The sequence below is a fragment of the Astatotilapia calliptera genome, unplaced genomic scaffold (genome assembly GCF_900246225.1).
Source record: "Astatotilapia calliptera unplaced genomic scaffold, fAstCal1.2 U_scaffold_11, whole genome shotgun sequence".
Classification (NCBI taxonomy): domain Eukaryota; kingdom Metazoa; phylum Chordata; class Actinopteri; order Cichliformes; family Cichlidae; genus Astatotilapia; species Astatotilapia calliptera.
Genome location: NW_020535630.1, coordinates 80,929 through 95,357, shown reverse-complemented (window position 1 = coordinate 95,357; position 14,429 = coordinate 80,929). Strand labels below are relative to the sequence as shown.

The following is a 14,429-nucleotide window of genomic DNA, read 5'->3' as shown; positions in this document are numbered from 1 at the left end:
TAGAACAGGACGGATGGATGAGCACAGCCCTCTCAGCACAGGGCTGACAGCACGTTTTTAGACCAAACTTTAAACTACATTTACTGGATTTGTTGCTTTTCAAAGACAGTTAAGAGCAAAGTCCAATTAGAAGAGCTGGTTCTGATGAAGACTCTGAACCTGTAAACAGCAGCTAAGTGAATAAAGATCTGTGTCCACCAATCCTCAGCAGTGACAACACTTAAACATCAGAATCCTTCATGCACACCTTTTTCTCCGCTGTGCTCAAAATGCTCTCAGCTGTTAAAGTCGAGGAGAAAAGTTTGACATATTTCAGCACCATTAAATGTTAGAGGAGCCTCTGAAAACCACGGTTACTTCCCAAGCAAAAGCCTCTGCTTGTGTTCACAGAGCCTCAATCACAACAAATAAGACAATAACAACACAAGTGAGGACAAAGTGACACCAGAGGCTGGAGAAGAGCCAGCATGAAGTGACCATTGTGTGTGCACACTTTCTCTTGGGCCCACTCTTCATATACCAGTGTGACAAAGTCCTGAGTGCAGCCTCAGTTTGCATGTTAGTCCACCAAGTTCCACCTGAGCTTTGAAGAAAACACACTCACTCTGGATTTTCACACTTGTTGGCTTCATACAGGAACTTCAGCAGTCGCCGTTAACGTGGCTTCAAATGCAAAGAATCCAAATACAGAGTTTAGTATTGAGAAAAATTAGGTGGGAAATGACTGGAAAACAAAGTGAATGTGTGCACGCTACCATTGAAAGAACAGAGTTTTGGCTTTGCTCAGATCTGCTGTGGATTATCATCATTCATGTTCCTATAATACATGTAGAGCTGCAGACACATGACAGCATTCAGCGCCAATAGAGGCGGTTTATAACTAAAGTAACAGACATATTCAAGCACAGCATGAAACTCTCCTTGTTTTTGTAGAGAAGCTTGGATCTCCATCCTTTTTCACTCAGTCAAGTCTTTCCTTTTGTTGGCCGTTTCTCTGAAAACCAAAGTGTGTGATCACAGCTGAAAGAAGGGAGATTTTTAAGGTGCTTCAATTAGTGATGCTGGTGATCCACACATCAATTATAATAATATTGTATTATATTATAAATGTTAAAGTCACAATAGGTTACCATTGTCCTACAATCAGCTACTTTTACTTTCTTACTTCCAGCACATTTCAGAGACTTTACTTTTTATTAGAGTATTTTTCAACACTAGTATCAGTGCTTCTACGTAAATAAATGCTGTGTGTACTTTTACCACCTGTGCTGACAGCTTTGCGTTGTTAAGAGCTGTATTTTCTGGTACAAAGGGCATTCAGCCCCGGTATTTACACTCTCCAACATGGATATATGAAGAATGTGAAGGAGGAAGCTGAACGTCAGAGTGTGTGCCTGTGTGCAGCCCCACCACCCGACTGCAAATGATTGATGTAACAGGTGTAGGCTGCTGGGGATTCCCATGATGCACTGGGTGTTTCTTCTTTACTCACTGTGTGTTAATAGACCTCTCTGCACTGAATCACACTTGTTGTTAATCTCTGGCTCCTGTGATGTTTGTAAAGTGTCCATGAAAAGCAGACAAAGCAGTGATTTGCAGTCACTTGCGTCCATATTGAAGGTAAAATCCTACACAGACGACAGATCAAACTCTGGAAACGTTCCTGCTTTTAAACACACGCTTGAAATTTGATGCCAGTGAGACGTTTGAAACAAGCAGGGAAACTGGTGTCACAAACAGCTCACAGCCAATGAGCTCTGCTCTTTGCAGCCTCCTTCAGGGGCCATCAGCGATTGGACGGATGCTTTCAGCTCTGCTCTCGGTGCTAACATTATTTCTGGATGTGTGTTTAAAGTCAGCTCTCTGTCATCACTGAGCTGTAGGCTGCAGCAGAGCATAGATGTATAATATTCATGAGTGTGTCACAGGATCACGTGGGTGGGCTGTCCCACTGTGACACACGTGCACTAACCTCACTCTGAGAGCAGGTAACTGGAAGTGTGAGCTGCAGTTTTAATGCTGACATCACAGACCAGTGAAGACGAACAACAGTGACATTTACTGAACACCTCTACGTTCCTGAATGCATCAATGTCACCGGTCTTTGAACGTCACACCACTGAGTCCTCCTAAAAACAGCTCGGAGTGATGTTTCGTGTCCCGCTGTGACGCGCTGATGTTCAGATTTCACCAGTTTGAAGAGAACATCCAGTCACTGAGACGGCACCACCTGCTGTCTGAGGTCCAGGAGAAGAGCAGCAGCTGGAGCAGCTGACAGGTGGAGACGCTGGAGCTTGTTGTTGCTGTGTGAACAAATTGTAAGTTTGCTTTGTTTCCTCCTTGAACACTTTCACTGTTCCTGTGATGTTTGGACCTAAATGTTCAGCTCTTATTTCAGGACAAACTTTGATTACTCGTGTTTGAAGACAAATCCACATGATTGTAGATTATTGATCGCTTGGAATCAAACAGTCTGATTTCTTCATAAACAAACTGTGTGTGTTTGTTTGTGTCCTGTTTAGTTTGTCCTCTTCTCCCTTAGTGCTGACAGGCCCTGTAAAACATGCAGTCTATTTATAGCTGAACCTGATCCTGTAGCTGGGCCCTGCAGTCAGTGCAGGCAGATATCTGAGACCTGATCAGGGGAAACACTGGATCCTGAAACACTGGCTGCTCAGCCCTGGAACCACAGCAGCTGTTCAAAGTTATTGTGTTTGACAGTAAAGTGAATGTAAATGTGAGACACTGTGTGCTCACAGCTAAAGGCTGCAGTCAGCTGTGTCAGAGCCTCTTTCACACAGCGATCCTTTAATAAACCCTCAGAGCTCCATGTTGATGAAGCAGTCATGTGTGAGCTTGTGTGCTGACATGTTGACAGAGTGACCTCAGAGCTTCTATTGAGCCGTAATGGCTCCTTTAAGCTGGCTCTGCTCTGTCAGACGCTTTCCTCTTCTTCACTGTTTCATCAATCTGCTGCACTCTTCATCTCCTCTGGTCTCTCCTCCTCCTCTTCGTCTCTCTGCTGTCCTGGTTAGAAAAACAAACCAATCAAACTGTGTACAGATTATTTATCAATTTATTTTAAACATCAGCTCAAACTTAATCAAACACATCATTACTGCAGTCATCATCAGTCAGCGCTCTGCTGCTCGTTCCTGTTGGATTCTGTTTCCACTCAGGGATGTTTTTCACTCCGACACTCTTTAAATGCTCAGATCTGCAGCTTGTTTAATAGGACAACAAACTGTAACCAGTGAAATGTATGGAGAGAAATATGTCTCCAAAATGCTACCAATAGGTTCAACATGATCCATCAGTGTAAACTAATATTTATAATGTGTGCATTGGTTTGTGTGTAACCTCTGAGGACTCACAAATGCTGCTTCCAATCCAACACAAACACAAATCAGTCTGATCACATGTTTTACAAAAAGCTGAACAATGACTGATCAGCTCAGTTTGTCATGCTCACCTTCACTAACCTGATCGTTGTGTCTTTAAAAAGCTTCCTGTGGGTCAAAGGTCTAAACTTCACCAACATCTCTCTCCATCGTTTGCAGGCAGAGGAGACGTGCTGGCAAAGTTGAACCTTCATCAACATTTACACTTTGTTTTCTTCAGCTTTCACTGCTGCTGCCTAAAAACAAAGCAACAGTACCAACGATGAAGAGCTCAGTCTGGACCGATTGTTTGCTTCAGTATCATCTGTGACGTCGTGCTTTAGCTCTTTAACATGTTAAATACGTTTTCCTGTGAAACAGTAAATAAGTTGAATAACAGCACTGATATCAGGGACAGTCCAAAAGACTTTGGTGCAAAGCCACCATTGTTTTAAGAGCTAATGAACGCCTGTTTGTTGCAGATGAACTGGTCCTGCTGCTTCAGCGCTAAAGCTAAATGCTGCTAACTGCACATAATGTCCTCCTGTATATATTCACTTCATGTATATAATGTTCTGTCTCTTTGTGCACAGTCGAGGAGCGCGTCAGGATACATTTCACTGCGTGTTGTGCTTGTATAACTGTGCACGTGACAAATCAAGAATCTTGAAAGGACAGTATAGGTGACCGCACTGATGCCTGTTCATAATTTCACCAAAGCTAATAAACTGTTGGCTAAATGTTCTTGTTGTCAGAGGTAAACAGAGGTGAGAGGAGCAGATAATAAGGATTAAAGATAATAATGTGTACTTTATTGATCCCCGTGGGGTAATTCCTCTCTGCATTTAACCCATTCACTCAGTGAAGCAGTGGGCAGCCGTTGGACGCCCGGGGAGCAGTGTGTAGGGACGGTACCTTGCTCAAGGGTACCTCAGGGTAGCCGTTCAGTGAATTCGAATCCCTGGCCTCCCAATCATGGGGCGCCCCCTCTACCTACTGAGCTGTCCCTGCCGGTGAACTGCTGGAGAACTAAATGCTGCTAGTTGTCAGAGTATGAACTGACTCGCTGGGTATACACTGTGATTTTTTCACTCGCCTTATTCAGCTTGTGCTCAAACTGCTCAAATAACTGAATCTCAGGGGTTAGAAGTTTGTAGGTCACGATGCAGGGTCTCACACTATACAGCCCTGATGCAAATAGATTTGATTTTCTTGTGATTGCTGATCAGGAGCCTGAGGTGTTAATTAATCTCATTACCCCATGTGTATTACACGATGCACAACACACGATGAAGGGCAAACTCGGGCCGATCCCCAAAACAGTCACACGAGTGAAAAATGGTCTTAAAATGGTCCAAAGATCACACAGTGTGGGCCAACTTAAGCAGTCAGCTCGGTCCTGGACATTGTTACTGACATAAAGCTGCTGTCTGCAGCCATGTTGGACCTGCTGCTTTGTAGAACTACAGTAATGGAGGATTTGGAATCAGAAAGGGTTTTATTGCCAAATGTTGAGCAGGTTTACAACATTAGGAAATTGCTGTGGTACTTAGTGCAAAACATTCTGTCAGACAACGCTTAAAGAAACATAAAAATAAAAATTAAAAGTGCTAAGTAGAAAGATATATACATGAGTGCAGGTGGTGATCAGTGCCAAACATGGAATGATGCAGTGACACAGCGTAGGGTCATGTGTTAGTGGTGGGAACAGTCATACGGTTATTGTTCATGTGTCCAACAGCAGAAGGGAAGAAACTGTTCTTATGGCGAGAGGTTCTGGTGCGAATGGACCGGAGCCTCCTGCCTGAGGGGAGCAGGTCAAACAGACTGTGTCCAGGGTGAGAAGGGTCAGCTGAGATCCGAGCTGCACGCCGCAGTGTCCTGGAGGTGTACAGGTCCTGCAGAGATGGGAGTCTGCAGCCAATCACCTTCTCAGCAGAGCGCACAACACGCTGCAGTCTCTGTTTGTCCCTGATAGTGGCTCCAGCGTACCACACGGTGATGGAGGAGGTGAGGATGGACTCGATGATTGCAGTGTAGAACTGCATCATCGTCCGTGTTGGCAGGTTGAATTTCTTCAGCTGCCTCAGGAAGTACATCCTCTGCTGGGCTTTCTTGATGACGGAGGTGATGGTGGGCTCCCACTTCAGGTCCTGGGTGATGGTGGTACCCAGGAAGCGGAATGAGTCCACAGAGGTGATGGGGGTGTCAGTCAGGATGATGGGGGGGAGTGGGACTGTGTGCTTCCTGAAGTCCACAATAATCTCCACTGTCTTCTGGGCATTCAGCACCAGGTTGTTGTGGCTGCACCAAGACACCAGACGTTCAACCTCCCTCCTGTAGGCAGACTCATCCCCGTCAGAGATGAGCCCAATGACGGTGGTGTCATCTGCAAACTTGATTAGCTTGACAGACTGGTGGGTGGAGGTGCAGCAGTTGGTGTACAGGGAGAAGAGCAGAGGAGAAAGAACACAGCCCTGAGGGGAGCCGGTGCTGATGGTCCGGGAGTCCGAGACATTCTTTCCCAGCCTCACATGCTGCTTCCTGTCTGTCAGGAAGTCAGTGATCCACCGGCAGATGGGATCAGGCACATTCATCTGGGAAAGCTTGTCTCGGAGATGGTCTGGAAGGATGGTGTTGAAGGCAGAGCTGAAGTCCACAAACAGGATCCTGACGTAGGTTCCTGGGGAGTCCAGATGCTGCAGGAGGCTGAACTCGGCTCTGTGACACTTTTTGTAGTGAACTGATGAAAGCTGCGTCTCAGATGTTAGTCCAACACATTGGACACGACCTCTGCAGCTCTCAGCTGATGTGCACATGAATGATTTGTGTTTCCTCTGCAGGTAGAAAGTGTGTGTGAGCTGAATTGAGCAGCATGGATCAGTGTGAGGACAGAGAGGAGGGAGTCCCTCCCTCTAAAAGCACTCTGTGTGGGGAACATGAGAGCCAGACCAAAGCTCAGAGGTGAGATGACCATCTCTAACTGTCCATGACTCTTCTCCATGTCACAGCTCAGCACTCACATCACTGCTCCATCATTATTCACAGGAACCCACCTGGACCTCCACCCAGCTCTGTGTCTGCTGCAGAGAGGTGAGCTGTTAGCAACATGAACAGTTTGATGTCAGTTTATCTGATTTAAATGAACTGTTTGATGTTTCCTGGTCTCTAAACTGCATCTCAAAGGAAGTCACTGAACCTTTATTCCTTATTTCTATCAAACATGTCCAACATTTAAACTCCTGCTGCTCACAGTGGGACCATCTATAGTCCTGCACAGTGTAAATGACCCCTGGGTGGGGCTCTGTTCTTACACTGTGAAACACTACTTTGGAGTTTCCTTCTGCTCATTCTCAAAACACATTTTTCTTCTCTGACAGGATCCATGGGAGACCTGCTGGACCTGAACCTGGACCCAGCTCTGTGTCCTTACAGAGTGACTGGTCTAAAGATGAGCCCTTTAATTTTAAAGCCCAGCCTGTGTCTGCTGCAGAGAGGTGAGCTGTTAGCAACATGAACTCTTTGAGTTGGTTGGTTGCTAATAGACATAGATTAGTTTTTTGTTAGCTAATTAGTGACAGAAGTGATGACTTAGTGGAGAATAAAAACACTGAAGCTAAAAATCTGTCTCACTGTTGTGCTGCTCTTTGCTGCAGCAATGAGTTTATTTAAAAGCTTCCACTCTCTGTCTCTTCAACAGTAAGTGGTGCTGCTTTGTTTGCTGGCTGAGCTAAAACAGTAAAATCCACTTGTTAGCTGTCGTGTTTGTAACGAGGCTAAAGAGGGGAAACAGGAGAGAACTTTATTAATCCCTCGAGTTGGTTCCTCAGAGAAATTCAGTTAAACAACAGCTGGAACTTCAACTTCATAACTTCTTAATAACTTCACAATAATCATCAAAACTATAAAAAATTATAAAAAATAAAATTGTAAAAAATAAAGGCTTGAAATATCTTGCTTTATATGTACTGAGTTGATATCATATATTAGTTTCTTATTTTAAGTTGAATTAGTGAAATAAATGAACTTTTGCAAGATATTCTAATTTTTCCAGTTTATGTGTTTCTGTATGTGTGCGTACACACATACACACAGATAGATAGCACTGGCTAACAAACAGCAACATTATAATTCATCACACACTGAGAATAACAGACAAATCAACAATACATCTCTTCTTCTAATTAATGGCTAATTAATACTGAACACAGTGTAAAAGATTCAGTAAGCCACATCAGTGTCTACTGTCTATCTACTGTTTGCTATCATAGCCAAGTGGCTAACAAAGGTAAACAGCAGGTTTCCTACTAATGAATGTTATCCTGTTATAACTGCCATCATCCCAAGTCACATCTGCTTACATTTATCTTTCACTTGCTCCTCCTCTTCTTTTCTCTTTTTTCTAAACTGAGAGCCTGATGACCTTTGACCTTTTCTTGTCCATCTTCCATTGGTTTTAATTTTGCACTCCAGTATGAACACCCATCCCCCAACCTGAGAATCACCACAACATAACCTAACAGACCGACACCTTAGTGCAAAGATGTGGTTTGTTTAGGGTTTCTCTTCTTTCTGGGACTCCAGGTGCACCGAGGGCCGTCGCGCTCACTTTTCACGTATATGTGTGTGATAGAGTATAGAAAACACATCGGGGCAAATTACTAGTCTGTATCATGATATCTTCAGTTTCTGTGTTTGTTGATTTGTTTTTATTTTGTTTTATCGTGCGAGTTGTGAGCAGCGGTCCATGTCGCTCGTATCAAAAACCGCCACTGTACACAGGGGATGCAAGGAAACTGAGCCATGATTAACACTAAATCAAAGAATATTAATTAACCCACAAAACACATGAGCACTGGGTCAGAGATCCAGGACCATAACAATTACTTTCTGTTTAACACATTTTTGGGGCGTTCTTATTTTACATCACTACAAGCGGCCAAACAGCTAAGCCTCAATAGAAACGCATGAAAAGCAGCCTCTTCTTCTCACCAGCAGATGTCACATTAGAAGAGATGACATATGCCAAACTCGTGGGTTTAAAGTGGGACAGTGAATGACTGCAGGTGTCCATAAGTTGCAGTTGTGGTACTTTAGCATCTAGCTAGCCTACTGAAGAGGAGAATAAAGGGAAAATCATTTTTAAAGTGCCAGGTCATTTCAAATGCAGCAACATCCTGCAAAAAAACTGAGGCAGACTAACTGTTCTTTGATTCAAGCTGAGAACAATCAGAATTAAAAAGCTTGTATTTCCATCTACTGATATTTAATTATTATATTAATATAAGGTTCAGTGAGCTTTGGACAAAAGCAGGTGGTAGAAACGAGTTCGTTTTACTTTCTTACTTTGAGTATATTTCAGAACCTGTACTTTTTACATTTAGTTTAGTAAAGGAACTGAATTAGTACTTCAACTTTTACTGGACTCACAGCTGGACCAACGAGGCCCTGAGTGAGGCCGCTGTACATGATGTGAAACAGATGTTTCTGCCACAAAGAGAAATGTGCTGTGAATATTTGGTTTGTAAGGACGTTTCTTTATCTGATCGCTCTGCTGTCGCTTTGATTTTAGTCCTGGATGTTTGTTCTGTAGCCTCGGATCGAAAGTTAAACTTACACATTCAACACGTTGCGTGAAAACGACATGAAATTCTGAATTTTACGGCTCCGAAATGACCATGTAACCTAGAAACAGCATGTTTTTATGGAAAATTTCTCCTCAGAAACTGGACTGTGAAAAGAAAATGACACAAAGCGATGATGAGCTGGTCCTCATGTTCCTGAACGAGAAAAGAAAGAAAGAGATTCTGGTTCTCAGAGCAGCAGCAGGGACAATGTCAGGGTTACATCCAGGAGTTAAAGCTCTGGCTCATGTTTCAGGATGTCAGGGAGGAGTTTAGTTTAGTTTGAACTCTTGTTAGCAGAGTTGGGATCACATATGAGGAGGCAGAGGAATCTTTCAGACCACTGAGTGAGCCGGAGCAGCTCTGACCGATCTGACCAATCAGTGATCTAATGGGTCAGATCGAAAAAATCAAGCTTGGTTAAAAAGATATAAAATGAACCTTTCAGAGCATTTTGTGTGATTTTTATGGAGAAAATCTGCCTCAAAAGTGTGATGGATTTAAAAATGTGTGCAGTTGTAACAGCTGTATGGTATTATTCCACTCGTCGCAAATGTCAGTGAGTCAGAGCCTGAAGGAGCTCTAAGTTCATCCTTGTTTCCTCAGACTGTTTGAATTCAGTGTGTCAGAGAAACAGAAACATGGAGGTGTGTTCATGGAAGCGTCTGATCCCTGATGTCAGAGAAACTTTACATAATTCAGCAGAGCTGATTCGGAGCTGAGATCTGCATCAACATGAACGTTACATGTTAAACTAGGACAGTCACAGATATCATGTGTGAACTTCATGTGATCCTAAATGGTATGAGTGACCATAAAAGAGCTTTAATTCAAACTGAGGTCGCAGTTTACAGAGAGCTGACTGTAGCAGACTCATTGCTGTTCCTAATGTTCTGTCAGTTTCTTGCTTTTTGTGTTTTGTTGTTGGAAGGTCTTAAATGTCAGAGCCAGCAGGTGAGATCAGGTTTCTGTGATCTCTGATATGGATCATATGACCTGGTTTCTAGGTTACATGACAGGTCAGAGGTCAGCGACTGTAACTCAGTTACTCCTGTTAATGTGAACTCACTGAGTGTTTGTGGTTTACCTCTCAGACTGACTGAAGTCCACAAGAAGATGATGATGGAGGAAGAGGAGGACAGAGCAGAGTCTGCAGGGTCCAGCTGTCCGTCTGTGAGGAGTGACCGGTCCAAAGGTCGACCTCCAGACTTCAGTGGTGAACCTGGAGCAACGAGGTCAGAGAGCTGAACTCACTGAGTAACAGAAATAATTCTGCACTGACATTATAATCAGTGTTGACTCTGGTTGATTGTCTGACTGTGTTTGTGAGCTGAGAGGAAATGAAAATGAGTTTGTAACAAAAATCAGTTTTGTCCAGTTTTCCTGTAAAAAGCTGAACTCTAATCTAAGAGGATGTTACTGACAGGAAACAGCTGCATTATCTGCAGTCTGTGTGATCACAGCTGCTTCAATCATGTTTGTGTCTGCAGAGGTCAGAGGTCACAGTCTGCAGGGTCCAGCTGTCCGTCTGTGAGGAGTGACTGGTCCAAAGATCATAATCCACTCTTCAGTGGTGAACCTGGAGCAACGAGGTCAGAGAGCTGTGATGACTCCTTTACATGTTTGTGTTTCCTGGATAAATATGACCTGAAACATCCTCAGATTGTTACAAAGATTCATTAAAAAGAAAACAATGAAAGAGAAAAGATCCAAATGTTCGACTTGGTCATTTGCTGTTTGAGGACAGTGATGCTCATATCTGTGGGGAAAGTGTGACCTGAGTGGGTTCATGTTTGTCTTTAAAGAACAGAGCTGCTCTGATTCTCTTTGTGTCTGATCTGTTAAACAGTCTGAGAGGTCACACAGAGACCCAGCAGCTAAAGCCTGGATCATACTGGCTGCTGTTACTCCATCAGGACAACACTGAACCACAGTGCTGTTCATGCTGGCTCAGCTCCAGACTGCCTGTCACCTGTGGGTGTGGCTGCTGTCAGCTGTTACCTGTTCTGTTCATGGTCACTTTGTTTTACTCTTCTGGTTTAAGACTTCCAGTCGCTCCTAAATATCTGAGCCACTGTTGAGGAGCAGTCCTGACTGAACCCAGGATGTGAGGAATTATCAAATATCCCACTTGTGCTAGAGATCGTAGCGGTGTTCCTCTGCCTCTGCCTTCCCTCCAGAAAGAAATTCCACAGAAGATGAAGAAAATGGGTGTTTTGTTCATTTCCTGGTGATCCCAGGAGTCGTTCACCTGGATCGCGCCTGTGGCCTGTTGTGAACTTCACACAAAGTTTGTGGTAACAAAATCAAACTGACGTGGATCTCGTTTGACAAACACACCCTCACGAGACAAAATAAAAACAGACTGCTCAAAGCAAAAGCAGAGCCCTCACAGCTGGCAGCACAAAAACACAGTGACAACGTGTATATTAGATACCCTCACACCAAAAGCATAAATATAAACAATGGAATCTCCAAGAACATCATAAAAATGACATTGTGGGGGTGTTACAGTGAAAAATAGCAGCCAAATTTTCATCTGAAAATGTTGAATTTTAGTAAAACAGTGCTCCCTAGTTTGATACTGTCGTTACGGACAAAGCGGATGTTTAAAGCCTTTGGACGCACAATCACATATGTTTGTTACTCACATCTGATTCTCCAAGCTCACAATTATAGCTTGATTTAAATCCTCATCATCTGAAGAATCGCCAGAAAACTAAGTAACTAAGCAATCAATTACTTTTGAAAATAAGTAATCAGTAAAGTAATGGGATTACTCTTTTGGGGAAGTAATCAGTAATTAGTTACTGATTACTTTTTTCAAGTAACTTGACCAACACTGTCTGATTCACTCTTCAACAGAGAAAGACAAAAAACACATATCAAAGTAATTATAGCTTATGTTAAAAAGATTAAAATAAGAAATATCCATATTGATTGCTCCCAAACACTTGTTTTAAATAAATATATTCTATTTTTTTAGAAGCCCAATAGTTGACATGTTTTTTCCCAAATCATGATTACTTTTCATTCTTTTAGAAACTTACTAAAAGTGTCCTTGATGGCCTTACACAGAGGGCTTTGGTTTTAAAAACCTTTAGGATCAGCATCCCATTCAGCTCCTGACCATCTTGGAGCTTTGGAGACACCAGCTTATTGCCACAAGCCATTAGAAACTCAAGGCTACAAAAAATAAATAGGGAGAACAGCAATTGCTAATTAGTTAAATATTATAAATATTAGTTAAATATTTTATTATATACTGTTCTGTTTGTTTGTGTGTATGCTTATGACTTTTAAATTCTACTGGTATAGTCCATATATTTTTATAATGATGAATAATATTTTAAACTTCTTTACTTTGGTATATTATCTTTAAGTACAAGTCATTACATGAATAGACACAGTAACAATAAACAATAGTATTTTACCTGATATCCTCTGGAATGCGTTCACCAAAGCTTTCCTTGATGTGTTTCACGACAGTTTGGTTGTCCCAGGTCTTCTGGAATTCAAAAGCACTGAGGATGTGCCCATGTTTGTGTAACCATAATTTTGAACCTTGTTTGCACACTACTCCCCATGATGGAATTGGAAGTAGTATAACATCTTTGTTGAAATGGTCATGTTGCTGGGCCATAGCTCTGAAATATAAATATAACTATTAGGTACCATAAACAACAGCAAGTGATAACTAATAATACTGAGATGCAGACAGCAGAACACTATCCAAAGCCCAACACAGAATTCTTTCATAGACAAAATTGTTCCAGTTAGGCAAACATAAGGGTTAATTTTATATACTGTATTGTATTGTATTCTATACAGGGAGTGCAGAATTATTAGGCAAGTTGTATTTTTGAGGAATAATTTTATTATTGAACAACAACCATGTTCTCAATGAACCCAAAAAACACATTAATATCAAAGCTGAATGTTTTCGGAAGTAGTTTTAGTTTGTTTTTAGTTTTAGCTATTTTAGGGGGATATCTGTGTGTGCAGGTGACTATTACTGTGCAGAATTATTAGGCAACTTAACAAAAAACAAATATATACCCATTTCCAGTATTTATTTCCACCAGTGAAACCAATATAACATCTCCACATTCACAAATATACATTTCTGACATTCAAAAACAAAACAAAAACAAATCAGCGACCAATATAGCCACCTTTCTTTGCAAGGACACTCAAAAGCCTGCCATCCATGGATTCTGTCAGTGTTTTGATCTGTTCACCATCAACATTGCGTGCAGCAGCAACCACAGCCTCCCAGACACTGTTCAGAGAGGTGTACTGTTTTCCCTCCTTGTAAATCTCACATTTGATGATGGACCACAGGTTCTCAATGGGGTTCAGATCAGGTGAACAAGGAGGCCATGTCATTAGTTTTTCTTCTTTTATACCCTTTCTTGCCAGCCACGCTGTGGAGTACTTGGACGCGTGTGATGGAGCATTGTCCTGCATGAAAATCATGTTTTTCTTGAAGGATGCAGACTTCTTCCTGTACCACTGCTTGAAGAAGGTGTCTTCCAGAAACTGGCAGTAGGACTGGGAGTTGAGCTTGACTCCATCCTCAACCCGAAAAGGCCCCACAAGCTCATCTTTGATGATACCAGCCCAAACCAGTACTCCACCTCCACCTTGCTGGCGTCTGAGTGGGACTGGAGCTCTCTGCCCTTTACCAATCCAGCCACGGGCCCATCCATCTGGCCCATCACGACTCACTCTCATGTCATCAGTCCATAAAACCTTAGAAAAACCAGTCTTGAGATATTTCTTGGCCCAGTCTTGACGTTTCAGCTTGTGTGTCTTATTCAGTGGTGGTCGTCTTTCAGCCTTTCTTACCTTGGCCATGTCTCTGAGTATTGCACACCTTGTGCTTTTGGGCACTCCAGTGATGTTGCAGCTCTGAAATATGGCCAAACTGGTGGCAAGTGGCATCTTGGCAGCTGCACGCTTGACTTTTCTCAGTTCATGGGCAGTTATTTTGCGCCTTGGTTTTTCCACACGCTTCTTGCGACCCTGTTGACTATTTTGAATGAAACGCTTGATTGTTCGATGATCACGCTTCAGAAGCTTTGCAATTTTGAGACTGCTGCATCCCTCTGCAAGATATCACTATTTTTGACTTTTCTGAGCCTGTCAAGTCCTTCTTTTGACCCATTTTGCCAAAGGAAAGGACGTTGCCTACTAATTATGCACACCTGATATAGGGTGTTGATGTCATTAGACCACACCCCTTCTCATTACAGAGATGCACATCACCTAATATGCTTAATTGGTAGTAGGCTTTCAAGCCTATAAAGCTTGGAGTAAGACAACATGCATGAAGAGGATGATGTGGACAAAATACTCATTTGCCTAATAATTCTGCACTCCCTGTATAATTATAGTATCTGCCTTGGTAGGGTGATAATGA

General features: G+C 42.5%; 2 protein-coding genes across 4 annotated transcripts in view; one reads left to right on the top strand and one right to left on the bottom strand.

Annotated features, from left to right (window-relative positions):
* Window positions 1-14,429, bottom strand: part of LOC113017360 (uncharacterized) — a 148,630-nt gene that overhangs the window by 69,980 nt on the left and 64,221 nt on the right. The gene's annotated exons all lie outside the window — the stretch shown is intronic.
* Window positions 6,449-14,429, top strand: part of LOC113017356 (NACHT, LRR and PYD domains-containing protein 3-like) — a 51,427-nt gene continuing 43,446 nt past the window's right edge. For all 3 annotated transcript variants that reach the window (XM_026160510.1, XM_026160508.1, XM_026160509.1), the window contains exons 1-4: window positions 6,449-6,473; window positions 6,761-6,877; window positions 10,099-10,239; window positions 10,495-10,596. In XM_026160510.1, the coding sequence (XP_026016295.1) occupies window positions 10,121-10,239; window positions 10,495-10,596 (221 nt within the window). In that variant the 5' untranslated portion in view covers window positions 6,449-6,473; window positions 6,761-6,877; window positions 10,099-10,120. The remainder of the gene's footprint in view (window positions 6,474-6,760; window positions 6,878-10,098; window positions 10,240-10,494; window positions 10,597-14,429) is intronic.